Below are 21,535 nucleotides of genomic sequence, written 5' to 3'. Positions count from 1 at the left end.
GCTACATTACAGACATGAACATTTCATATGTGGAATATATTTCTGAAAATATAAGTCTGTTAAAATAAAACAGTCAAATGACAACGGCATTTTAATTTTCCTGACATTTCCTTTTGGCAAGACATGACGGATATTTGCACCATCACAGCAACAAATTAGTCAGCATTTATTCACTGACAATATAAATTAACACACAAAAGCTGGAGTGTAAAAGGGTTTTGCTTGAGGTCCGACGTCCGGTTTCACAGACAGACAGCTCAATTCAATAGACTCATATAGTATGTCAGTGAATATTCTTCATCAAAAGGTCTCTCTGTACTAGACTAGCACCAACATGTGTCTGAGGAACCCTAGATTGATCTAGAACACCCCCCTTGCCCTGTAGTGGCCACTGCCCTCTCCAATGTTCACGCTTTTTGGCTAGAGAAGCGTCCAGTCACATTCAAATGCCATTCCTGAGATTTTACATTCAAATATATATATATATACATAAATATATGTATATATATATTAAGAAACCAGAGTTTCTCAGGTCGATAGGTCCTATGCCTTTTTAGTACATAGCAACACTTCCGTGTTCCAGAGTCCGCCGAGGCCAGAGTCCATTGAAGCCAGGTTGTACCAAGCCCCTGTCCTGTGTGCACTATGCAGGGTGGGGCTTTCTGTTTGGCCAGCTCTGGTGAGGTGGGGGGGTGGGGTGGGGGTCAAGGGAAGGAGGAGAGAGACATTCATCCATGGGTCTAAAGGTCAACTAAAGGCCCAGTGCTGGTTGAGGTCAGCAGCGACACAGGTGTCCATGATGAGTTGGCCTCCTTTCAGGTTCAAACACTGCCCACTAGACGGGTTCTTGAGGAGCTGTTCCTAAAGAGGAGATAGAAAACATATCAGAATAACAAAGAAACTCTGGTTACTCCCATTGTGTGGGTGTGTGTGTGTTGGTTTTGGGGTGTTTTGTACCTCTGTGATCACCCACTCTTGTGGCGGAGCCACGACTGTGCCCTGACGGTTCAGCTGGCACACCTCTATCTTCAGCGGCTGTGGATGTGGCATGGCGTGGAGGCAGAGCTGCTTCCCAATGTTGTGGCGCAGCTCCAGATGGGAAGTGTACTCAAAGTACTGAGGGAAAAGGAGGGAGGAAAGACAGATTGGCATTGCTCTTTGCTCAACGAACACACATTCTCTTAAACCTCAACCTGTCTGATGAGCGACCGGTTTATTTCCGAAGCTAGCCAGCTATCCCCTTTCAGGATGTTATGATGTTACGAGTGTGTGAGCGGGGGTGGCGTTACCGTACCTGGTTGCCACCCATGTTGTGACACGTGTACATGATGACCGGGTTCCCGCCGTTGTTGTTGTTTTCGCCCACATCCAGACATCTCTGATCGCCTGAGTTCTTTATCTGTGGGAACACACGCACACAGGTAAACACATTGTGCGATACCAACACAGGGGAACACGCACGTCATTGTCATAATTAGTTCCACAGAGGAAAGTGTAACCAGGTGACTTACTGCTCCAAACTTGGTGGGGGCAAGGTCTGGAACAAAGGCCTCTGGGTAGATGGTGTTCATGTACCATGTGAAGTTCTTGCACTGCAGCCGCTCCCGTAGGTTGACCCGTTCAGAGATGTCCCCGTACTTGTTCTGTGGGATAGAGAGAGGAAGAGAGTAAGGACCTGGTGTCTTCCTCCACTCCTCCATCCAGCTTGGTCGGCTAAGGAGGTCTCGAGGTCTCCACCCCCACCCCTCCATCTCTCATCTCCCTCCCCCCCTTCAACTCTCACCCCCCCTGCCCCTCCATCTCTCATCCCCCCCCCCCCTCCAACTCTCACCCCCCCCGCCCCTCCATCTCTCATCCCCCTCCCCCCCCCCCTCCATCTCTCACCTCGCTGGCCATGTTGGCCGCATTCTTGTTGCGCCGATAAAATATCTGCTTGTAGTCGTCCATCCAGACCTCAGCCAGGCGCACCTGGTTGCGTGTGATGACCTCTGTGCCCTTGGGGAAGGTGTGGGGGCTCTTGGTCCTGAACACGTGGCCCACCACAGAGCAGGGGATGATCTCCAGCTGCCCTCCGCACTGCCACACCTGCCCAGCACCACACAAATGGGTGGAGACAATCCAATATCATTTATATGTACAGTATATATAATGGATCTAAATGGTGCTTGTAGGAAGTAGAGCAGAAGATCAAGGATCAGAAGTGCACTGTTCGACAGTAGTTTGGTGGTCAGACTCAAGGAACAGTTTATTCACTAGCCTAAAGACGTCCGGTCATTTCTATATGGCGGTGTTCATTTGTTTGTGTGGTAACAACAATTACCCATTGACTTGTACGTCACAAGAACTTTGTAAAAGCATCTTACCTACAGGAATAATCTATTCATTTTAGCAAGCGGTCTAAAACGGTTCACGCAATTCACAAAAAAAAACATGACACTAACCCTGAAGGACATCTCCACATTCTCCCCACCCCAGATCTCCATCTTGTCGTCATAGGTACCGATGTGCTCAAAGTATTTCTTGGAGATGGAGAACAGACCGCCGGCAAAGGTTGGAGTTCTGCGAAAACAAACATGAATGAATCATCACAACAGTCCCGAGTGGCCCCGCCCCCTCAAACAAGAACAACAACAACAACACTACATCCCACACATTCGGTCGATCTCTTCAGCGGGAAGGTGTCCCGTGCGTGGTTCTTACTTGACGGGGTACGTCTCGTCCTTGCGCCTCTGTCTCTCGTGCTCCGGGATGGCCTCCCAGCCGAACGTCAGGCTCCAGTCGAAGTTGCCGCGGTTGCGGGCGCGGCCCGACGGCTGGGGCTTGTTGAACTGGAAGTTGTTGAGGTCGATGGTGGTGATCTCGGGGCTCACCACGGCGGTGGGCTCCTCCACGATCCTCGCCAGCAGGGGCTCCAGCCAGCCGTGAAAACACTCACCTGGTGTGGAGGTGGGGCGTAATGATGTACATCAGCATGTCAGTAGAGTAGGCATCTCCAGGGAATATACAGGTTGTGCAAGATTTCCCTTCTTGACAGCAAAATGGAACACGTCGCCAGGGCGACCTGGTGAGCAAGTCTAACCAGCAGGAGTTACCAATCCTGAATGCTTTTCTTGGCTGAGCCCCGTGCGACCGGTCTAACCAGGTGTGGTGTTTGACGGGGCCGAGCGTGTGGGGCCTCTACTCACAGTGGGCGTCCAGGAAGGTGAGCACCTCCCCTGTAGCCACGCTGGCCCCTAGCAGCCTGGCGGTGATCAGGCCCTTCCGCTCCGCCTGGCGCATCACGCGGACGATCTTCAGCGGACGCACGTACTCATCCAGCTGGGTCTTGAGGTGCTCTGGATGAGGCAGGAGAACACACACGTATAGATATGCTGTTTTAGAGAAGAGACTGGTCAGCATTGGTAGAGGGTCAAAGAACAGCACTGCTACACTGACTGTTACCCAGAAGGGTAAGGTCATTTATTTAATAATCTTACTACGTAAACTGACTCGTATCGTCTTCTAGGCAAACAAGTGACAGTTCCTCTGTTGCCCTCATGCTACCCCAGTGTGAAAATGTTTTCTCCCTTTAACTATGAGCCACTAATCTTTCAAAGTTTACAGACAAAAACAAACTGAAACTACCAGGCCACAAGAGGTTCTAAGATCTAAGAAGAGAGTTACCGTACATCATTTTGTTGGCTAATTTAAAACTTAACTTCCGCTTACAGTTCTGCCTACATCCGAGGTGAGACTGAAAGGGCCGAGGAAGTCAGCACAGGCTGAGCATGTCTGTTCCAAACCCACTGACACCTCAACAATCAAGAGTCGAACAATTGAGGTCATTGTCAAAACAGAAACATTGTGCGACATAAACTCTAAAGAACACAAACTGCATGGGTTATTGGTCCATAACGTTTTACGGCTCATGTGATGACAGATACATGTGGGCCTGTAAAAGCGCAGTGGATTTTTTCTCTAAACTGATATGGAATCATGAGAATGGATGTTATGCAAACATTTCCCAGAATGTTGGAAAGGTGGGACTTTGTTTCAGATGTTTCTACAAAACAATTGCAAACTGCATGGAAAACAAAGACCCACACCACTCTATAGCGCGTGGGAGTGCAATATTCATTTCGTGCAACAAACCAAAACCAACATATATTTACTTTGAAGAGCTTTTCAAGTGCAGATTACTGAAACAGAAACATAGTCCTACATCCTGCCTTTCGCAATCTGTCCTTTAATGACAGAATGTTACATACATTAAAATTTGGCGCAGAATTAGAGCTTTGAACTACACAAGATTGTTTGATCTTTATAAAAACCTGTTCCCTTTTGAGCCAGTCTTCACAGAAACACTGTGTACAGTGTGCACATGGACACAAACCAGGAAGTGCCAAGTCTCTGTGCTACCAGCTAAGGTGTTGTCAAACACCATTGTTGCCAACAGCGTGACACTGCTGTCAAACGCTCGCAAAATTACAAGAATTTGGCCTCTTGGACATGCAAATAATCAGGAAACCAGTGAGACTGGCTCCACCATGTGAGTGGAATGACTGCACGATTGAGTAAGAGGCTGGTGCCTCTAACCAATCAGATGTCCGACTGTACGAAATGTGGGGTGGTGTGAAAATATGTAACTATGCAGCGACTGAAACAACCTAAATTCACAAGGCTGAGATGGAAGTTGCCAACGTAGAGATGATAAACTGTGCTGAGGTGCAGTGCCATTGTCTTTGGACACCAGTCACCTCTACCCTGCACTCCATTGTGATATCCTAGCGGCATGGTCTAAAATAATCACCGTCTACTATCAGCGACCCATCCCAACGTTCCCAACGACCCAACGTTCGGTTAATTACGAACGTTGTCAAATGAAAGAATCCTCTTCTGATCCAAGGTAGAGTACAGTACATGTACAGTAGACATAAGTGACAACCTTTCATGTGTCGCAAGCAAACGGAACATTTAAGACAATGGAATTTTGCTCTATTAAAAAAATGATTGATTGCCAATTCAAATCGTGGTTTTGGAATGAAATGACGCTGTGCCAAAAGAAGTTGCTGATAAAGAGGCCGGTTGTGAGGAGTAACAGCAGTGCTCTAACGTCCGGCTGCTCCTCCTCCCGACCACACCCAGAACATTCCACGTCTACTTCGTGGCACGTTTGCAGAATCTATGCAAACACACCTTATGCACACCAATCTACCAAACGCACTGCACATCAAGTGCATGGGAGCGTCACACATTGGACAGCTGCATTAGACGAGAGCAGGGGCAGTACTGTGCCCGGTGCGTTAGAGAAGAGCGGGGGCAGTACTGTGCCCGGTGCGTTAGAGGAGAGCAGGGGCAGTACTGTGCCCGGTGCGTTAGAGGAGAGCAGGGGCAGTACTGTGCCCGGTGCGTTAGAGGAGAGCAGGGGCAGTACTGTGTCCGGTGCGTTAGAGGAGAGCAGGGGCAGTACTGTGCCCGGTGCGTTAGAGGAGACCCGGTGCATGTCCAGTCTTTTTACCTGCGGTGCTGGCGTCGTCCACCATGATGATCTCTGTGAGCAGGGAGGCGGGGGAGGTGTGGAGGACGCTGTACACGGTCCGCAGCAGCGTGGACCAGGCCTCGTTGTGGAACACGATCACCACGCTGGTGGTGGGCAGGGGAGGGCAGCGGCGGTATTTCCGCTCCACGCACCTGGCAACGGTTCAAACACTTTCATTAGACGTGCGAAGGGAAATTGATCAATCATTGGAAAGTCAATAAGAAACACTGCTCTCCCAACCCCAACTCTAATTCAATAAGCGACGCTGCTGTCGTAGCTGCTGCTTGTGTAGCTCTGGCATGCTGTTTGCTTTCTGAGACGGAATGTACAGTTGAGAACAGCCTTTAGCATACATCTGTGGATCCACCTGCTGACTGAAGTACTGCTTCAAAAGCTTTTCACTTGAACAGATAACTTATCAATGGTTCAAAGTGTCGATAGTAGATATCAAATTGGCATTAGCATTTGTTATCACGTGGGGTAAACTAACACCTTCCATCAACTGGCACAACAACAGCCTTTCTTACTCTGGTGGCCTGGTGTCGTCCCCGAGGCCTCGGTGAAGAGAGATGCGGTCACTGGCAAACTGGTTGAAACAGTTCCTGGTCATGCCGTCCTCCTTCTCCTTCTCCTCCTCTGGTGTCATCTTTTCCTGCTGAAAACCCCTGGACCCTTCCCCCTGGCTCTGGGGGTCCTGTGGGGGTCTCTCCAGTGCCGGAGACAGCTCTGCCTGGGTGTAGAAGCCCGAGGGGCAGTGGTGGTCCTCGGTGGGCTGGGCCTCTTCGGACGGGGCCTGGGGGGCACCGATCTGGAAGCCCAGGTTGTTGACGGCCCCGCGCACCATGACCAACACCCTCTCCTTCTTCTGGACCAGCTCCTGGAACCAGGGGTCCTGGGGGGGCCCCGAACTCACGTCCCTCTGGAGGACCACCAGGACCACCATGAACACGGTGCCCCCCATGAGGACCAACTTCAGGGGGGACATGCGCCGACGCAGGAACAGACGCATGGCTGAAAATGTTCAGCCGACTCCACCCTGTTGGAGAAGAAATGGATCAATACTCACTGCCACAATCGGTGAGTTTGGCAGATGGATGCGTTACAAAACGTGTCACACTGTGCAGTCAGGGTGTTTAAAGCAGGTATCATAGCAGCCAGCCAGCCAGCCACCCTGCTTGCTCCTCCCACTCTTTGTCCACAGAGAACAGCCCCACTAGAATAGCCATACACCACACACACACACCAACACACACGCACGCAAAGGAGAGCGTGAACAAACAAAGCATGGCCATCCTTCAACACCTGGCTCCACCTGCACCTCCCTCCTGGAAGGAGCACGTGGCAACAGGTGGCTCTGCTCTCGTCCCTGGCGCTCCTGTTCCCACGCCAACGAATGAATGACACATGACCTTATATTAACACCTTACACACCACCTCACTTTCTCTCTCTTTCCTATTCTCTCTCCCCAAACACACACTTTGTTTCAAGTAAATGAGGCACAGAAGACCGAACAATTCCTGCTTAACCAACCAATTATTATCTTTACTTCCTGGTTTTTGAAAGGGAATTTTCTTCACCGTAAGGACAAACTCAAGTGATCACTGCTTAGAGATTCACTCTTACTTGGTCATCATTTATTCAAAATAGTATTCTAGTCTCCTCAAGTCTTCCTACTTCATAATTGATTCAAGACACACTTGTGTGATCCTATTCGGCAGCCATTTGAAACGAAGCACATTCTCGGGTGACATCTCCACTCAACACTGACAACCAGTTTGTCTTCTTTGGTAGAGAAACAATGCATAAGGATGGGATGCGACAGAGAGAGAAAGAGAGAGTGAGAGAGAGCGAGAGAGAGTGTGAGAGGAGAATGCACAGGGACAGAAAGGGGTGCAAGAAAAGGTGGGTCAAGTTAAAAAGTGTGTAAAATTAAACAAAAGTCTGACCGCCTTTGATATAAAAGGTAGTAAATAAATAAATAAACAAAATGCTAGACTGCATGAAAGTACACAAATACTTAACCTATTAAAATTAGGAATGTCATATAATTTGTGTTTTAGTAATGGCTGACAATGTGTACTGACTACATACCGGGAAGGTTGTGAGATGAGATGGGTGAAGGCCACCCACAAACTGCTCAATGACTGTTGAGCGAACACGAAATCATTCCTATCTGATTAGAAAGTTACTAAATCATATCAGAGTTTCTCATTCTTCCCTCAGGTACATTCTTAATTCTCATAACAATTCTCAATTCTTTGAATATAAGAATCCTCAGATAAAACCGACAGGTTCATTTTTACCGAGGCTTAGATCGATACGTTGTTATCAGATTATGCCATAGAGAAACAGGAAATTGTTTGACTTAAACATCAGGAAGTATAAGCGACATACTCTCACTGTAGCAACATGAGTACAATATTCACAGTTTATCCCCCACAAGTTTAATATTAAGGTTTCTCAAATGATGTGAAATAAATTGTCTTGTAACATTTGATTTAGCCCCTGTTGTCGCAAACAAACTCGCAACAGTCAATCGTAGCCCAAGTAAGAATAAGTACCAACAATATAATAACAATAACAATAATAGAATGTTAGCCTACATTATGTACAATCAGTTAATTTATATTTTGACGAATAGTCTATTCAAAATCGATGGGGTTTTATGATGACTGTGCCTGACTTACCTGTTCCGTAAACAAATGTACGGAGTTTTCTGTCCGCTGAGTAACTTTACGATGTTGTTAATTTTGTTGTTTCAATATGCACAAGGAGAGGACGTTAATATCCTTGAAATATTAAGTTAACTCTGAATAAAATGAAATGACCGTCGCCTCCCGGCTTTCCTTTGAACGCAACAGGTGCCATCCGCTGAAATGATTAACTGGAGTCTGCTGGGTCCTAAAGAGAATAATTTACCTACCACGGGCAGTAGTCCATTTCTACCTTGCCTTCTCATACCTCACCTGGTTTATTTGGAAAATGTTATGTAACTGTTTAAACATATCCTGTTATCTACCCTATTGAAATGACTGAGCTAATCCCAAATACTTTGCTTAAGTCTGTATAACAAATACATAATACATCTTAATTAATGATCAGCATAGAGTGCGGTAAGTTAACATAGCCATTACCTCAACAAAAATAAATTATTAATGTTAACGCAATTAAATACAATCTCCGTTGTCGCTGCCTTGAAACAAGAGCCTGATTTATTCAGAAACTGAGAAGTGTGCGTTAAAAGAGAAGCTCTCCGGTCTCTCCGGTTACTTCATATGGAGAAATTTTGATTGCAGGCTGTTGATTGACATAAAATCTGTAAGGAAAATGTGTAATTCCATTAAAAAATATATGTTGATTACAGAAAAAGGACCCACTAACCATGGTGACAGACAATAACTTGAAATCGATCTGTGCCATCCGTCCCATGAAATGTAGTCGTCCACTGCCCTCCAGTGGTTCTTCACAATATAAAATAAAAAATACATTGTATAAAATATTTACTTTTTTTAAGTAAAATAAAAAACCAAAGATTTTATTATTTCGTCTATGATGGCTTACTAAACCAAAACATTTGCTTTAAATATGTGTACATACGTGAAGTTAAACTGTCCACACAACAATAACCCAGCAAAGATCCAAAAGCAGGCTCTGACATTTCAATTGAAATGTAAACAGCCAGAAGAGGAAGGAGGGAGAGTTAATGTGAGGGTTAGCAGGAGAGAGAGGGAGAGAGCCAGTGTTTGGAATAACAGCATTAAGGTGTTTTTATCCACTACTGGCCTTGAAGTCTGTGTTTATCACAATGACTCTTGCTTAGACTGTTGCTCTTGTTGGTTAGTGGTAGCTGATTTAAACTGTTGTATTCTATTTTAGTTAATCCTATTTTTATTGCTTTCCTACAGGTACACCTGCACTTAGAGATTAATATTGTGTAATTTTAACTTGTTTAACTACATGCTCTTATGGTTTCTTCCCTTTAGCACTATTTTTTGGTTGTTCACAATATGTACTTCTTGTTTTTGACTACCTGCAATGCTGTGGGGCTATCTTGTTGTTATTATCAGTGACCTATGCACTTTGTAAAGCTCTCTCTTGGAAGTCGCTTTGGATAAAAGCGTCTGCTAAATGAATAAATGTAAATGTAAATGTTTATGCTATAGGCAGAGCAAGCATGCCTGTCTATGGGGTCATTGAAGCTGATGAAGGTTAGGAGTGTATGTTTGTGAAGGTATTTTTGTGTGTGTATGTGTGTGTGTTAAGTGATCTGCTCACCTGATTTGACTCCAGAATATGTGGAGTGTTGACACAATTCTAAGTAACATCTCAATCATAGTTCATGCACAGTATCTAACTTTCTCATCCAATTTCAAACAACTGGTCAGAGTGAGCATGGTCAGCTGGTCAGAGTCAGCTGGTCAGAGTGAGCATGGTCAGAGTCAGCTGGTCAGAGTGAGCATGGTCAGCTGGTCAGAGTCAGCTGGTCAGAGTGAGCATGGTCAGAGTCAGCTGGTCAGAGTGAGCATGGTCAGAGTGAGCATGGTCAGCTGGTCAGAGTGAGCATGGTCAGCTGGTCAGAGTCAGCTGGTTAGAGTCAGCTGGTCAGAGTGAGCATGGTCAGCTGGTCAGAGTCAGCTGGTCAGAGTCAGCTGGTCAGAGTGAGCATGGTCAGCTGGTCAGAGTCAGCTGGTCAGAGTCAGCTGGTCAGCGTGAGCATGGTCAGCTGGTCAGTTGGATGAAGGTGTGAGATAACACCTGGCTTGATTTGTCTCGCCTGAACCTGAAAACCATTCAATAACAGGGGTTGAGGAAAAACAGCAAACAATAATGGAACAGACATAAATAATACAAAACATCCATTTATTGATCTCTTATCCAAGGGAAGTATTCTGGAATGCAAAAAAAAATATTTTGTGAGCCTTCCAGCTTCAAGACAATACAAATGAATGAAAAAAAAAAAAAAAGAAAACATGTTTGAGAAGAAAAAAAAACTGGGATCAAAACATGTTTATTCAGTGAGAGGTTCAGGCGTCACCCACGGTGAAAGAGCAACCCTCTCTCAGTCCAGCATCAAAGAAAACAACCTTGACACCTACATAAGCTCAGAGTCTATTGACTACTCTCTCCTATTTTAAATAGTTCATGTAAATAAGAATGTGTTCTTAATTGACTTGCCTGGTAAAATAAAAGGTAAAAGGGTTTACACAGTGCATCGTTGCGGCTCGTCTCTCAACCACATTTGCAACATTCTCAGTGGTTTTCGTATCGTCTTATATCTCTTTTGTGTTGTGAGAAATGACTTTGAAACATGAGTCACTTGTCAGTTACAGTAGTCGGACACATTTCTTTTTTATACATGAATGAAATAAATGTTTCTTAATGCTCCTTGGGGAGTAAAGAGACTGTGTGCCAATACTGTTCGATACCATCAAACACTAAATGCCATGGAGCAGAGTAGACCTGTTGTATCGGGTATATTTAGGTCTCCCAGTGTAACGTTGTTTACTGTACAGGTAAGTATTGTCCAGACAGCATTCATCTGTCTGACCCCTAAAAAAACATTAAAGAAAATGTGACGGTCATTCAGGATGGAATGAAACAAAAACAATCCCACTCACATCCAAATAGAAAGCATGGGGGAAAAGGTAATAAAACAATCTGAAAACATGAACATGAGAAATGAACACACAACTCCAACATATAAGAAGAAAAACACATGCCTTGTGGATAACCAGTTTGGCAAGAAAGCATTTTGTCAGTATCATTTTAAGTTTCATAAAAACCTCACAGTGAAAAGTTATTCCCCTTTAAAGATCAAGAACAGCATTCCATTTCACACACTCGCACTCTTTCACACACACACACATAATTACAAAACTTTTCATAACAGTTAAAATTTCCAGTACCGTGATACAGAACGGAACCATTTGTCCATCACAACATCTTCCTTCTGGCGTGTACCAAAAACTAAACAAACATCTCCAGTATTTGATGCATTGAAAAGAGAAGACACAGAAGCGTTATGTTCATACTGTGATCTAGGACATTGCTGCAGACTGGAGGCCCTGATAAGAATCCAGAAATACGATCCAAGGCTGCTCTACGTGTGTGTGTGTGTGTGTGTGTGTGCTTGTTCTCCTCCATGAGTATATCAAGTCCCAAAACAAAAGAAGTGTTAGACTAAGCGACAGTAACATGGCCTTGTCCAAAGTGAAAGGTAGACCAGCAGAGAAAATTCCAGAAAACTGTCCCCTCATATCAAACCTTTTGTTCTTTGGTCATTTCATCCTTCTTGTCATCCTTGCATATTTATACGCGTATAGAGTCTCGTCAGAAGGTTGTCCCGAAAATAACTAAACGGCAAACAAACTTCGCCATGAAAATAAATAAGGAACTGTGTGGTACTTGTCCTCTCGCACAAACATAGCCTTCTGTTAAGCTCAGTCATCTCCTTCTAAGGCAATAGGTCTTCTTCAAATCAAACATGAAGCAGCTTGGTAGGGAAAAACCTTGAAATGAGAACACTTTTTTGACATGTGTTGAGTTGTGTGTGTGTGTGTGTCCGCGCACATTTGAACACAGGAGCGCCCCAGCACGCCCAACCACCCGGGTCCTTCCTGGACACCGTCCGCTCCCCAGTGTGGTCCCGTGGTTGGACTCGTCTTCAGTGAGTTCGACCACTCGCTCGCTGGGTTCTTTGTTCTGGCGTCCCTTTGTGTGAGTGCAGCTGGAGCTTAACTCCCCTGGGGCCCGCTGGTGAGGAAGTAGGTGGTCATCTCGCCCTTCCCCTTCACCTTGACCACGCCTCGGCATTCCAGCTGGTAGCCCCGGTTGAACAGCACATGGTACAGGTCTGTGGTCACCTAGGAGAGAAGCTGGACACTCAGAGACAGCACGCTCCACACGTCCCGCCAGGAGCGGCTGCTCGCCTCCTTCTTGGGACGTTCGAGACCATCAATATACCGTGTGTCATTCAGCGATGTGGGGGAAATGTGTGACGCTACCGTTAGTGTATGATTTGTAACTATAATGGTGTGTCTTTATACAGCTGGTGTAGTCTGGTGGAGGTCTGTTTTTGTATTATTATCTTATGCTTTGGCTCCTAAGCAGATAATAAAATGCGAAAATAAGGTCTGTGCATAACTCCCTTCTGAAAGCCCCAGATATTGTGCTACAAGGTGGTTCATCCCAAGTGAAAGAGGCTGTCATTGTAGATGCTTTAATGAGAATAAAACTACAAATAAGATAGTTATGTGGTTTGGAAACCAGAAGAAATGTAGCCTCTGTTTGTGCATACTAAACATACAACTTGACAATGGTTTGTACAGCGATAGTAGCATTTGCGTACACCAGGTGGCAGTATTCACAATGCAGGATGCGGGTACAGTGGATTATGGACCACACCAACTAGATGGTCTAACCCAGTAAGGTTACTGTGAGGTGGTTTACCTGGATGCAGTCTGGGACACCAGTGCTGTCCATACGGCTGGCCACGTTCACCGTGTTCCCCCAGATGTCATACTGAGGTTTCCTGGCACCAATGACCCCAGCTACTACAGGTCCCATGTTCAGACCTTGGGGACGACATCACAGGGTCACATGAACTACCTGAAACTCGGGCCTAATCACTCAGGGTGTCTTGTCACCACGGGACATATGGCCACCAAAAGAACTTTGAACTGAATTGTCGTGAAAACCTCTGCAGCTTGTGAAAACATTCTAACCAGCAGTTTACAACAATCTGAACTTAGGCACCACAGCCTTTGTTTCATACACAGTAAAATAGAAAAAAAGAAGAAAAAAAGGAAATCCAAAAACGAAAATATAAAATGTTGCGCAGGAGTGTGACATATACAAAACGAGCAAGCCCTCACCTATCTTCATCTGGAAGTTGTTGAAGGAATGCTCGTTGATGTACTTCATCTGCTCCCTGAGGCGCATGGCGTAGTCAGCCAGGGCCAGGATGTGGGAGCGGCCCTCGCGGTCGTAGGTGGAGTCGTTCAGGCCCGAGGCGGCCATGTAGGTGGAGCCGATGGTCTTGATCTTCTCCAGCTGACGGAACTTCTCCTCGCTTATGATCTGTGAGGGAAAACCAACCGACCAGAGGGTTTGGATCACAATCCAAGCCCTCCCCGGACCTCCGACCCCCCCCCCCCCCCCTCACACACACACACCTCCCCTCCGCCCCCGCCTCACCTCGTCAAAGTCGGCGATGATCTCGTTGAGCAGCCGGAGACACTCCACGCCCTCGTTGTTGCCCTCCAGCTCCACGTAGAACTCGGAGAAGTTGCTGATGGAGGCGAACATGACGGCCACGCACTCGCACGACTGGTAGTACAGCTCGTCGTTGCGCCGCTCGCGCGCCAGGAAGTGGGCGGCCACGTCCTTGGGCAGGATGTTGTGGAGGAGGCGCCGGTTGTAGGCCTGCAGCTCCTCCATCTCCTCCTTCTCCTCGGTGGCCTGAAGGGGAACACAGAGGAGTGCTCACTGAGGCTGAGGGAGCGCGTGGCCACACCGCAGCGCCTCCACGTACAGGACACTGCAAACGTCTTAGGCCCCCCCCCCGATGTGTTTGACGAGAATCTTGACTTAAAAAAAAAAAATAGGATGTGGGCTTCTGTATTTGTGCGGCAGTATAAAAGTGCCTTGTCGAGACCTTTTTTGTTTTGTCTTTTCATTTCATTTTTGCTTTCCTTTCCTTATTTCTGCTCCTAAAACCTTTGCACAGTATACTGTATGAAGCATAGCATAGTAATATTTACGTTCATCTAGCAGGTGCTTTTATCCAAAGCGATCAACAAGCAGTGCTAACAGTGTTACAGGGGTTAGTGCCGAGGTGCAGTCTGTATTTTCAGAGTCAGATGGCTGAGCGGTTAGGGAATCGGGCAAGTAATCTAAAGGTTGCCAGTTCAATTCCCGGCTATGCCAAATGACCAACTCTTCGCCCTACTTGCCTCGGGGGAATGTCCCTGTACTTACTGCAAGTCGCTCTGGATAAGAGCGTCTGCTAAATGACTAAATGTATTTTAAAACACCTTGCAGCAAAACTCTAACTTCATCTCAATATCAGTAAGCGAGGGAAGCTTTGAAAGGTGGAAAAGTTCCAAATGATCCAAACTGGCTGCAGTGTAGAGGTGAAAACATGTTCTATGGACACGCTAGGCTAACAGTCCATGTCCTAGCGTTCTAGAATGCTCTGTCCTGTCATACCTGCAGCTTCCACAGGAAGTCGAGGCGTGCGGTGGACTCCACCTGCTGGGCATGCAGGTACAGAGCCAGTACGAACACGGTCAGGATGATCGGGGTCATGACCTTGAGCGACACCTTAGTCATACTCTCTTGACTGTGGAAGTAACAGGGACACATCGGTTAGTTCAAAACAAAACCACAGGAAATCAGGCTTGTAAGATAAGACAAAAAAACAAGGAGAACAAATTACCATTCCTCAGTTTCATTGAAACCAATAAACCTGATTAGGAAAAAAAATGACTCATTATATTCACACACACAGTGGGAATAAATACCGTAAAAAATTTATAATTTTACACCGGAATGAGCTACTTAAAAGGCAAGATTATAAACGCACCACTGCAGGGTCTCATTCGAAGGCGTTATAGACCTGAAATAAAAAACGAAAAACACACATTTAATATGGGTGCAAAACTGCTCGAATACTAGAACGAACAATTTGCTGACCAAGGTCAAAATCTAATCTGACAGAAAGCCAAGACTCGGAGGAGCCGAGGAGCTGGAGGATGGAGGCTCACAGGGAGTTGGCCGTCACCAGGAGGTCCGAATTATCCAACAGGGCCACCTGGGGCCACTCCACCAGCAGCAGGAAGACCAGCTGGAGGGACAGCATGAGGGCCAGCTTCCCCGTGCTGCTGATGTGGAGGAACACGGAGCACGCCAGCAGGGTCAGCAGCACACTGTAGCTGAAGTACTGCAGGGGGAGGAGGGGAGGGAGGGAGGGAGGAGGGGAGGGAGGGAGGAGGGGGAGGGAGGGGGGGAGGAGGGGAGGGAGGGAGGGAGGAGGGGAGGGAGGGAGGGAGGAGGGGAGGGAGGGAGGAGGGGGAGGGAGGGGGGGAGGAGGGGAGGGAGGGAGGAGGGGAGGGAGGGGGGGGAGGGAGGGGGGGAGGAGGGGAGGGAGGAGGGGAGGGAGGGAGGGAGGAGGGGAGGGAGGGAGGAGGGGAGGGAGGGGGGGAGGAGGGGAGGGAGGGAGGAGGGGAGGGAGGGGGGGAGGAGGGGAGGGAGGGAGGAGGGGGAGGGAGGGAGGAGGGGAGGGAGGGAGGAGGGGAGGGAGGGGGGGAGGAGGGGAGGGAGGGAGGAGGGGAGGGAGGGGGGGAGGAGGGGAGGGAGGGAGGAGGGGGAGGGAGGGAGGGAGGGAGGAGGGGAGGGAGGGAGGAGGGGAGGGAGGGGGGGAGGAGGGGAGGGAGGGAGGAGGGGAGGGAAGGGGGGAGGAGGGAAGGGAGGGAGGAGGGGGAGGGAGGTGGGGAGGGAGGGAAGGGAGGGAGGAGGGGGAGGGAGGGGGGAGGAGGGGAGGGAGGGAGGAGGGGAGGGAGGAGGGGAGGGAGGGGGGGAGGAGGGGAGGGAGGAGGGGAGGGAGGGAGGGAGGAGGGGAGGGAGGGAGGAGGGGAGGGAGGGGGGGGAGGAGGGGAGGGAGGGAGGAGGGGAGGGAGGGGGGGGAGGAGGGGAGGGAGGGAGGAGGGGGAGGGAGGGAGGAGGGGAGGGAGGGAGGAGGGGAGGGAGGGGGGGAGGAGGGGAGGGAGGGAGGAGGGGAGGGAGGGGGGGAGGAGGGGAGGGAGGGAGGAGGGGGAGGGAGGGAGGGAGGGAGGAGGGGAGGGAGGGAGGAGGGGAGGGAGGGGGGGAGGAGGGGAGGGAGGGAGGAGGGGAGGGAGGGGGGGAGGAGGGAAGGGAGGGAGGAGGGGGAGGGAGGTGGGGAGGGAGGGAAGGGAGGGAGGAGGGGGAGGGAGGTGGGGAGGGAGGGAGGGAGGAGGGGAGGGAGGGAGGAGGGGGAGGGAGGAGGGGAGGGAGGGGGGGAGGGAGGAGGGGAGGGAGGGAGGAGGGGAGGGAGGGGGGGAGGAGGGAAGGGAGGGAGGAGGGGGAGGGAGGTGGGGAGGGAGGGAAGGGAGGGAGGAGGGGGAGGGAGGTGGGGAGGGAGGGAGGGAGGAGGGGAGGGAGGGAGGAGGGGGAGGGAGGAGGGGAGGGAGGGGGGGAGGGATGGAGGGGGAGGGATGGAGGGAGGGGGCAGTGGAGAGATGAATAGACAGGACAGGGGCAAGGAAAGAGGAAAATAAAGTGTCAAGTCTCCTACACATAACAAACACGTACTGTAACACGTTCACAAGGCAATGACCGGTCAAGGTAACATAGACATACGTTTACCCATACACTCGGTAACATAGACATACGTTTACCCATACACTCCCAAATTTTCATTGAGCACAGTGGCCCCTGACACACACACACACGCACCTCAGGAAAGTGGCAGGGTGTGTCCCGGCTGTTGCAGAGGGTGAGTCCGTCGTCGGCTGCCTGAGAGAGGTTGTGCAGCATACACAGGGTCACGGAGCTCTGGGAGGTGTTGTGCTCGCGGGCCACACACTCCACCAGGCCCTCCCGGTCACAGGTAAACTGTCAGGGGGGAGTGGGTGTGGTGGCGGGAACAACGTCTAGCGTCAACACAGTTCTTAATGTGCTGGCTGGTTGTGTAGCAACAAAGAAACTTTGATTGAACAACGTTGATTTTTTGTAGAGTTATTCACTTGATTGATTGATCACTTTGATCATCATTCCAAGTGTTATAAATAAACCAGGTTAAATTGGAATCATTACTGTGGGAACTGAATCCCGAAGTCTTGTGTGTTAATATGGACCGCCTGACCAGAACTACAACAAAGAGAGAGGACCGAAGGGGGGTGGGGGGGTGGCATGGGCCTCTCACCATGTTGACGAAGGCGGCAATGAAGAGGAGGAGGATGGTGAGGACGCCCACCAGAGTGCTGTTGGTGCGCGACTGAACGATCCGCCTGCTCACCGTCTGCAGGGCTTCTGGGAAGAGCTGAGGCGGCAGGCAGGCAGGCAGGCAGGCAGGGGGCGCCAGAGAGACGGGGAACAAGCCGGATCAAACGTTACCCAAACATGCTCCCTCAGCGCCCCGCTCCCTAACCCTGCGCCTGGCCCCACACTCACCTTGATGCAGGAGTAGATGGCGCAGATGAAGAGGATGTTGGCGAGGATGATGAAGATGCTGATGAAGAGGCCCAGCATCAGGGGCGTGCTGCCAGGGGAGACACACGGAGGTCGGAGGTCATGTACGGCCGGCACGTCGACGTGGGAAACCGTACATACACGTAATGGTTAGCGATAGCGCTGTCACGGGCTCAGGGAAGATGGAGAGAACTCACTGTGGGAAGATGATGATCTGGATGAAGGAGATGAAACAGAACACCAGCAGGGTGCAGGCCACGTAGCCTCCGAAGCGATCGTCCACCTTTTTCGAATACTGAGGGACACAAGGCAGGACGGTTAGCGTTAGCATGGTTAGCGTTAGCATGGGGTTAGCGTTAGCATGGTTAGCGTTAGCATGGTTAGCGTTAGCATGGTAGCATGCAAGCCAACAGGGGGGGGGGATATCAACAACAAGAAGGACGCTCCCCGCTGTGTGGTTCGAAGGCTCCGAGTCCCCTCCTCCCGGCTGTGCCTCGTCTACAGAGCGGCATTAACGGTTCGGTGAACAAATTCTTATTTCCAGTGATGATCTGGCAAGTGATTGTTTCCAGAAGGGCGAGACGACACCAACCTTCTTCTCCAGCTCGGCGGTCTGGAAGGTGAGCAGGAACTTCTTGACGTAGGCTTTGCGGAGCTGGTCGATGCTGCGGGCGTCGATGGCTCGTCCCAGGAACTCATCCACCTCATCCTCCGGGTTCAGAGCCTCCTGGGCACAGCGGCTACGAGGGGGGGGGGGGGGGGGGGTCATTTGTGGCAGGTAGAACGACTGGGGGATGTGTGTGGGACCCATACAGTGGCAGGCACACCGCTCAGACTCTCCCACCTCTCACACAAACAATAACAACTTTCATTGGCCCCAACAAAAGGAATAGGGGCTCACTTGTCTTTTGACGTTTCATCGATGCCCTGGGAATGAGAGAGAGAGAGATATATATATATATATAGAGAGAGAGAAAGAGAGAGAGAAAGAGAGAGGAAGATAGATAGACAGAGAGAGAGAATATTAGGGAACCAGTGTGAACGCCGCTGAAAGTCAAAAACACAGACTTGGACATCTGCACTGTCTAAAGCCAGCCAGCCAGACGTTGATGTTTTAATTAAAGCTTTGAGGTGTCAGATGACACCCCACCCCTCTTCCTGGCACAAGCCCCCAGAGAATGAGGGGAGGAGGAGGGGAAGGAGAGGACACACCAAAGGACTGGACAGGGCTGAAACCCGGTCAGTCGAGTACACAGTCAATAAGATCAGGATTAACGTTAAACACATTTTCCCACTGGCTTCTGTTAGCTTCAAAGGCTTTAGGATCCTATCACGAGCACTTGTCAAACCTACGACAGTTCAGACCGCAAACCAAAACCGTCACGTCATCTGTGAATCGTCTCCATTTCCATTAGTTTCAAAAACAAACAGAAAAATGTAACAGCAGTTGGATTTGGAGAGGAGGCTGGGAGCTGGAAGAGGAGAGCTGCTTTGCTCCCGGAGGAGGCCTGTCTCACCATCTTCCTGAAGGCTTTGGAGTCGGTGGTCCTGGAGAAGGATCTGTCAGGCACCCAGCGTGGCATCAGGCCCTCGGTGGAGGGGGCGCGGGCCCGCTGCATCTTGGCCATCACGGCCTTCTCCTCTTTCTGAAGGGCACACACGCACACAGATGTACAGAAGCGTTCTTCCCATGGTGATGCCTTTTACCCACTGAGCTGGATATGGAAGTGGCACATACTGGAACTGTCAACTTTAGTGTGAATGAGTCAAATTTGCGGGTCTGAAACAAGATTATTCTTTGGTTAAGTTCACTTAAGTTTGTTCTGCTTCCTTTAGTTATTAAAAAGAACCAAGTTTTTAACTGGTTTTCACATACTGTGGAATCCCTAACCATGTGTGTGTGTGTGTGTGTGTGTGTGTGTAACTGACCCTCTTCTGGCTGCAGCCCAGCACCAGAAAGGTCTCGATGTTGTTGTCCTTCAGATAGGCGTTCCTCTCTCCACCAGAACCAGGCTCCACCTCATAGTCGCCGTTCAGATACTGCAGGGTGGCCTTGGTGATGTGGATACGCCTACACACACACACACACACACACACACAGGTCAAACTGACACATCAGACATGTGCGTCTACAGAATGGGGCTACAGTACCAGGAATCCACACAGCTACAAATGAGGTGTACAATTCCGACCAATGGGAGGTAGTCGTGCTACAAGCAAGGGGGAGGGGCTGGCGGTGTGCTCTCTCACCCGGCCGCGCCCCCCGCCTCCATCTGATTGGCCAGCGTCACGTCGTTGGACCACACGTCAAACTGCCACTTGCGCAGCCCGAGCACGCCGCAGTGGACACGGCCGCTGTGGATGCCCACACGCATGTTGACATTGACGCCCGTGACCTCCCTTACCAGCCTGTGGACACACGCACACACACACACACACACAGCTCCCTCACCATACGGCAGGGAAACACACATGCTGCTGCGCTTTTTGTGCTGCGTCATCGCGTGTGTGTGTGTGAGGTGCGCATGTGGGTGACTTGGAGGGCATGTGTTTATGTTTGGGTCATATAAGCGTAGGGATGTGTGAGAGCCACTCACGAGATGGCCTCTATCATGTCCACTCCCATCTCCACACAGCAGTGAGCGTGATCGGCCCGCGGCTCAGGGAGGCCAGACACACAGTAGTAGCAGTCCCCCAGGATTTTGATACGCAGACAATGGTTCTCCTACAGGGGACACACACGTACACACGCACACACATACACAAGCACACAAGCACACACACACGTACGCAAGCACACACACACACACAAGCACACACACACGTACGCAAGCACACACACACAAGCACACACACACGTACGCAAGCACACACACAAGCACACACACGCACACACACACACGTACGCAAGCACACACACACACACACACACACACGTACGCAAGCACACACACACACAAGCACACGTACGCAATCACACACACACACAAGCACGCACACAAGCACACACACACGTACGCAAGCACACACACACACAAGCACACACACACAAGCACACACACACGTACACAAGCACACACACACGTATGCAAGCACACACACACACACGTACACAAGCACACACACACACACGCAAGCATACACACACGTACACAAGCACACACGTACACACACACGAGCAAAAAAAAAACACACATCGGGACACGCACAAGTGCGCACGCACATAAGGACACATACACACGCGGAAACACAATTACGTAGGGTTAGGCTTCTCTGTATTGAATTTGTAGCTGGATGAAATAATCTAGTTATGGAAGAGCCGGAACTTGGGCTGGGCTCACCGAAGCCAGTTTGTCAAAGCGTGCAAAGAGCTCATTCAGGGTCATCACCAACTCCTGCGCTGTGCACTGGGACGCCAAACTGGTGAAACCCTCAATGTCTGCAAACAGTATACTGGGAGATGAAGAGGAGGAGAGGAAGGGAGGGATGGACAGAGAGGAGACAGGGTGGATGAAGGAGAGGGGGAGGCGGACACCAAAACAGAGGGACAGGGCGAGACAGAAACAGGCAGAGACAGTGAGATCAATGAGCATCGTTAGCATGGTCTAGCGCCTTCCGGGCAACTGTTATGAAAGAGTGTGTATAGGGGTGTGTGTGTGCGTGTGTATGTGGGTGTGTGTGTGCGTGTGTATGTGGGTGTGTGTGTGCGTGTGTATGTGGGTGTGTGTGTGTGTGGGGCGGGGGGGGTGTTCATTTGTTCAGCTCTGGTTCGTCTTTGGCGTCTGATCTGGGCCAATCTAGGTCAC

At 49.6% G+C, this 21,535-nt stretch overlaps 2 protein-coding genes across 3 annotated transcripts; both read right to left on the bottom strand.

Annotated features, from left to right (window-relative positions):
* Positions 1 to 76: 76 nt before the first annotated feature.
* Positions 77 to 8,461, bottom strand: galnt6 (UDP-N-acetyl-alpha-D-galactosamine:polypeptide N-acetylgalactosaminyltransferase 6 (GalNAc-T6)). Of its 2 annotated transcripts, none has more exons than XM_047039647.1 (11): positions 8,207 to 8,461; positions 6,046 to 6,554; positions 5,498 to 5,670; positions 3,186 to 3,335; positions 2,701 to 2,935; positions 2,442 to 2,559; positions 1,885 to 2,085; positions 1,512 to 1,643; positions 1,295 to 1,399; positions 958 to 1,116; positions 77 to 861 (listed from the first exon to the last, which is right to left on the bottom strand). In XM_047039647.1, the coding sequence occupies exons 2-11, from the start codon at positions 6,525 to 6,527 to the stop codon at positions 748 to 750; spliced, it is 1,869 nt and encodes a 622-aa protein (XP_046895603.1). In that variant the 5' UTR covers positions 6,528 to 6,554; positions 8,207 to 8,461; the 3' UTR covers positions 77 to 747. The 2 variants fall into 2 exon arrangements, with proteins under 2 accessions (XP_046895603.1, XP_046895604.1); XM_047039648.1 differs by lacking the exon at positions 8,207 to 8,461 and adding an exon at positions 7,611 to 7,874.
* A 1,904-nt stretch (positions 8,462 to 10,365) lies between these two features.
* On the bottom strand, positions 10,366 to 21,529 carry LOC124480375 (adenylate cyclase type 6-like). The gene is made up of 19 exons (XM_047039627.1): positions 21,071 to 21,529; positions 20,327 to 20,454; positions 19,980 to 20,138; positions 19,659 to 19,800; positions 19,247 to 19,375; positions 18,631 to 18,656; positions 18,322 to 18,469; positions 17,927 to 18,024; positions 17,712 to 17,799; positions 17,464 to 17,580; positions 16,995 to 17,153; positions 15,287 to 15,462; positions 15,106 to 15,138; positions 14,959 to 14,988; positions 14,730 to 14,862; positions 13,716 to 13,979; positions 13,394 to 13,598; positions 12,969 to 13,093; positions 10,366 to 12,382 (listed from the first exon to the last, which is right to left on the bottom strand). The coding sequence occupies exons 1-19, from the start codon at positions 21,329 to 21,331 to the stop codon at positions 12,254 to 12,256; spliced, it is 2,550 nt and encodes an 849-aa protein (XP_046895583.1). The 5' UTR covers positions 21,332 to 21,529; the 3' UTR covers positions 10,366 to 12,253.
* Positions 21,530 to 21,535: the final 6 nt, after the last annotated feature.

Source organism: Hypomesus transpacificus, chromosome 18 (genome assembly GCF_021917145.1).
Source record: "Hypomesus transpacificus isolate Combined female chromosome 18, fHypTra1, whole genome shotgun sequence".
Lineage (NCBI taxonomy): Eukaryota > Metazoa > Chordata > Actinopteri > Osmeriformes > Osmeridae > Hypomesus > Hypomesus transpacificus.
Note: the sequence above shows the minus strand (reverse complement) of the source record. Positions and strands in the feature narration are given on the sequence as shown.

What these genes read in the sequence shown, in the direction of transcription:
- galnt6 (XM_047039647.1), bottom strand. Translation starts at nt 6,527, where the DNA reads ATGCGTCTGTTCCTGCGTCGGCGCATGTCCCCCCTGAAGTTGGTCCTC. An exon ending in GACGACACCAGGCCACCAGA is followed by an intron (nt 5,671 to 6,045) that starts GTAAGAAAGGCT and finishes AACCGTTGCCAG; the next exon opens with GTGCGTGGAGCGGAAATACC. An exon ending in CCCCCACCAAGTTTGGAGCA is followed by an intron (nt 1,400 to 1,511) that starts GTAAGTCACCTG and finishes GTGTTCCCACAG; the next exon opens with ATAAAGAACTCAGGCGATCA.
- LOC124480375 (XM_047039627.1), bottom strand. Translation starts at nt 21,331, where the DNA reads ATGCTAACGATGCTCATTGATCTCACTGTCTCTGCCTGTTTCTGTCTC. An exon ending in GAGGCGGGGGGCGCGGCCGG is followed by an intron (nt 19,801 to 19,979) that starts GTGAGAGAGCAC and finishes GTGTGTGTGTAG; the next exon opens with GCGTATCCACATCACCAAGG. An exon ending in TTCAATGAAACTGAGGAATG is followed by an intron (nt 14,863 to 14,958) that starts GTAATTTGTTCT and finishes TTACTTCCACAG; the next exon opens with TCAAGAGAGTATGACTAAGG.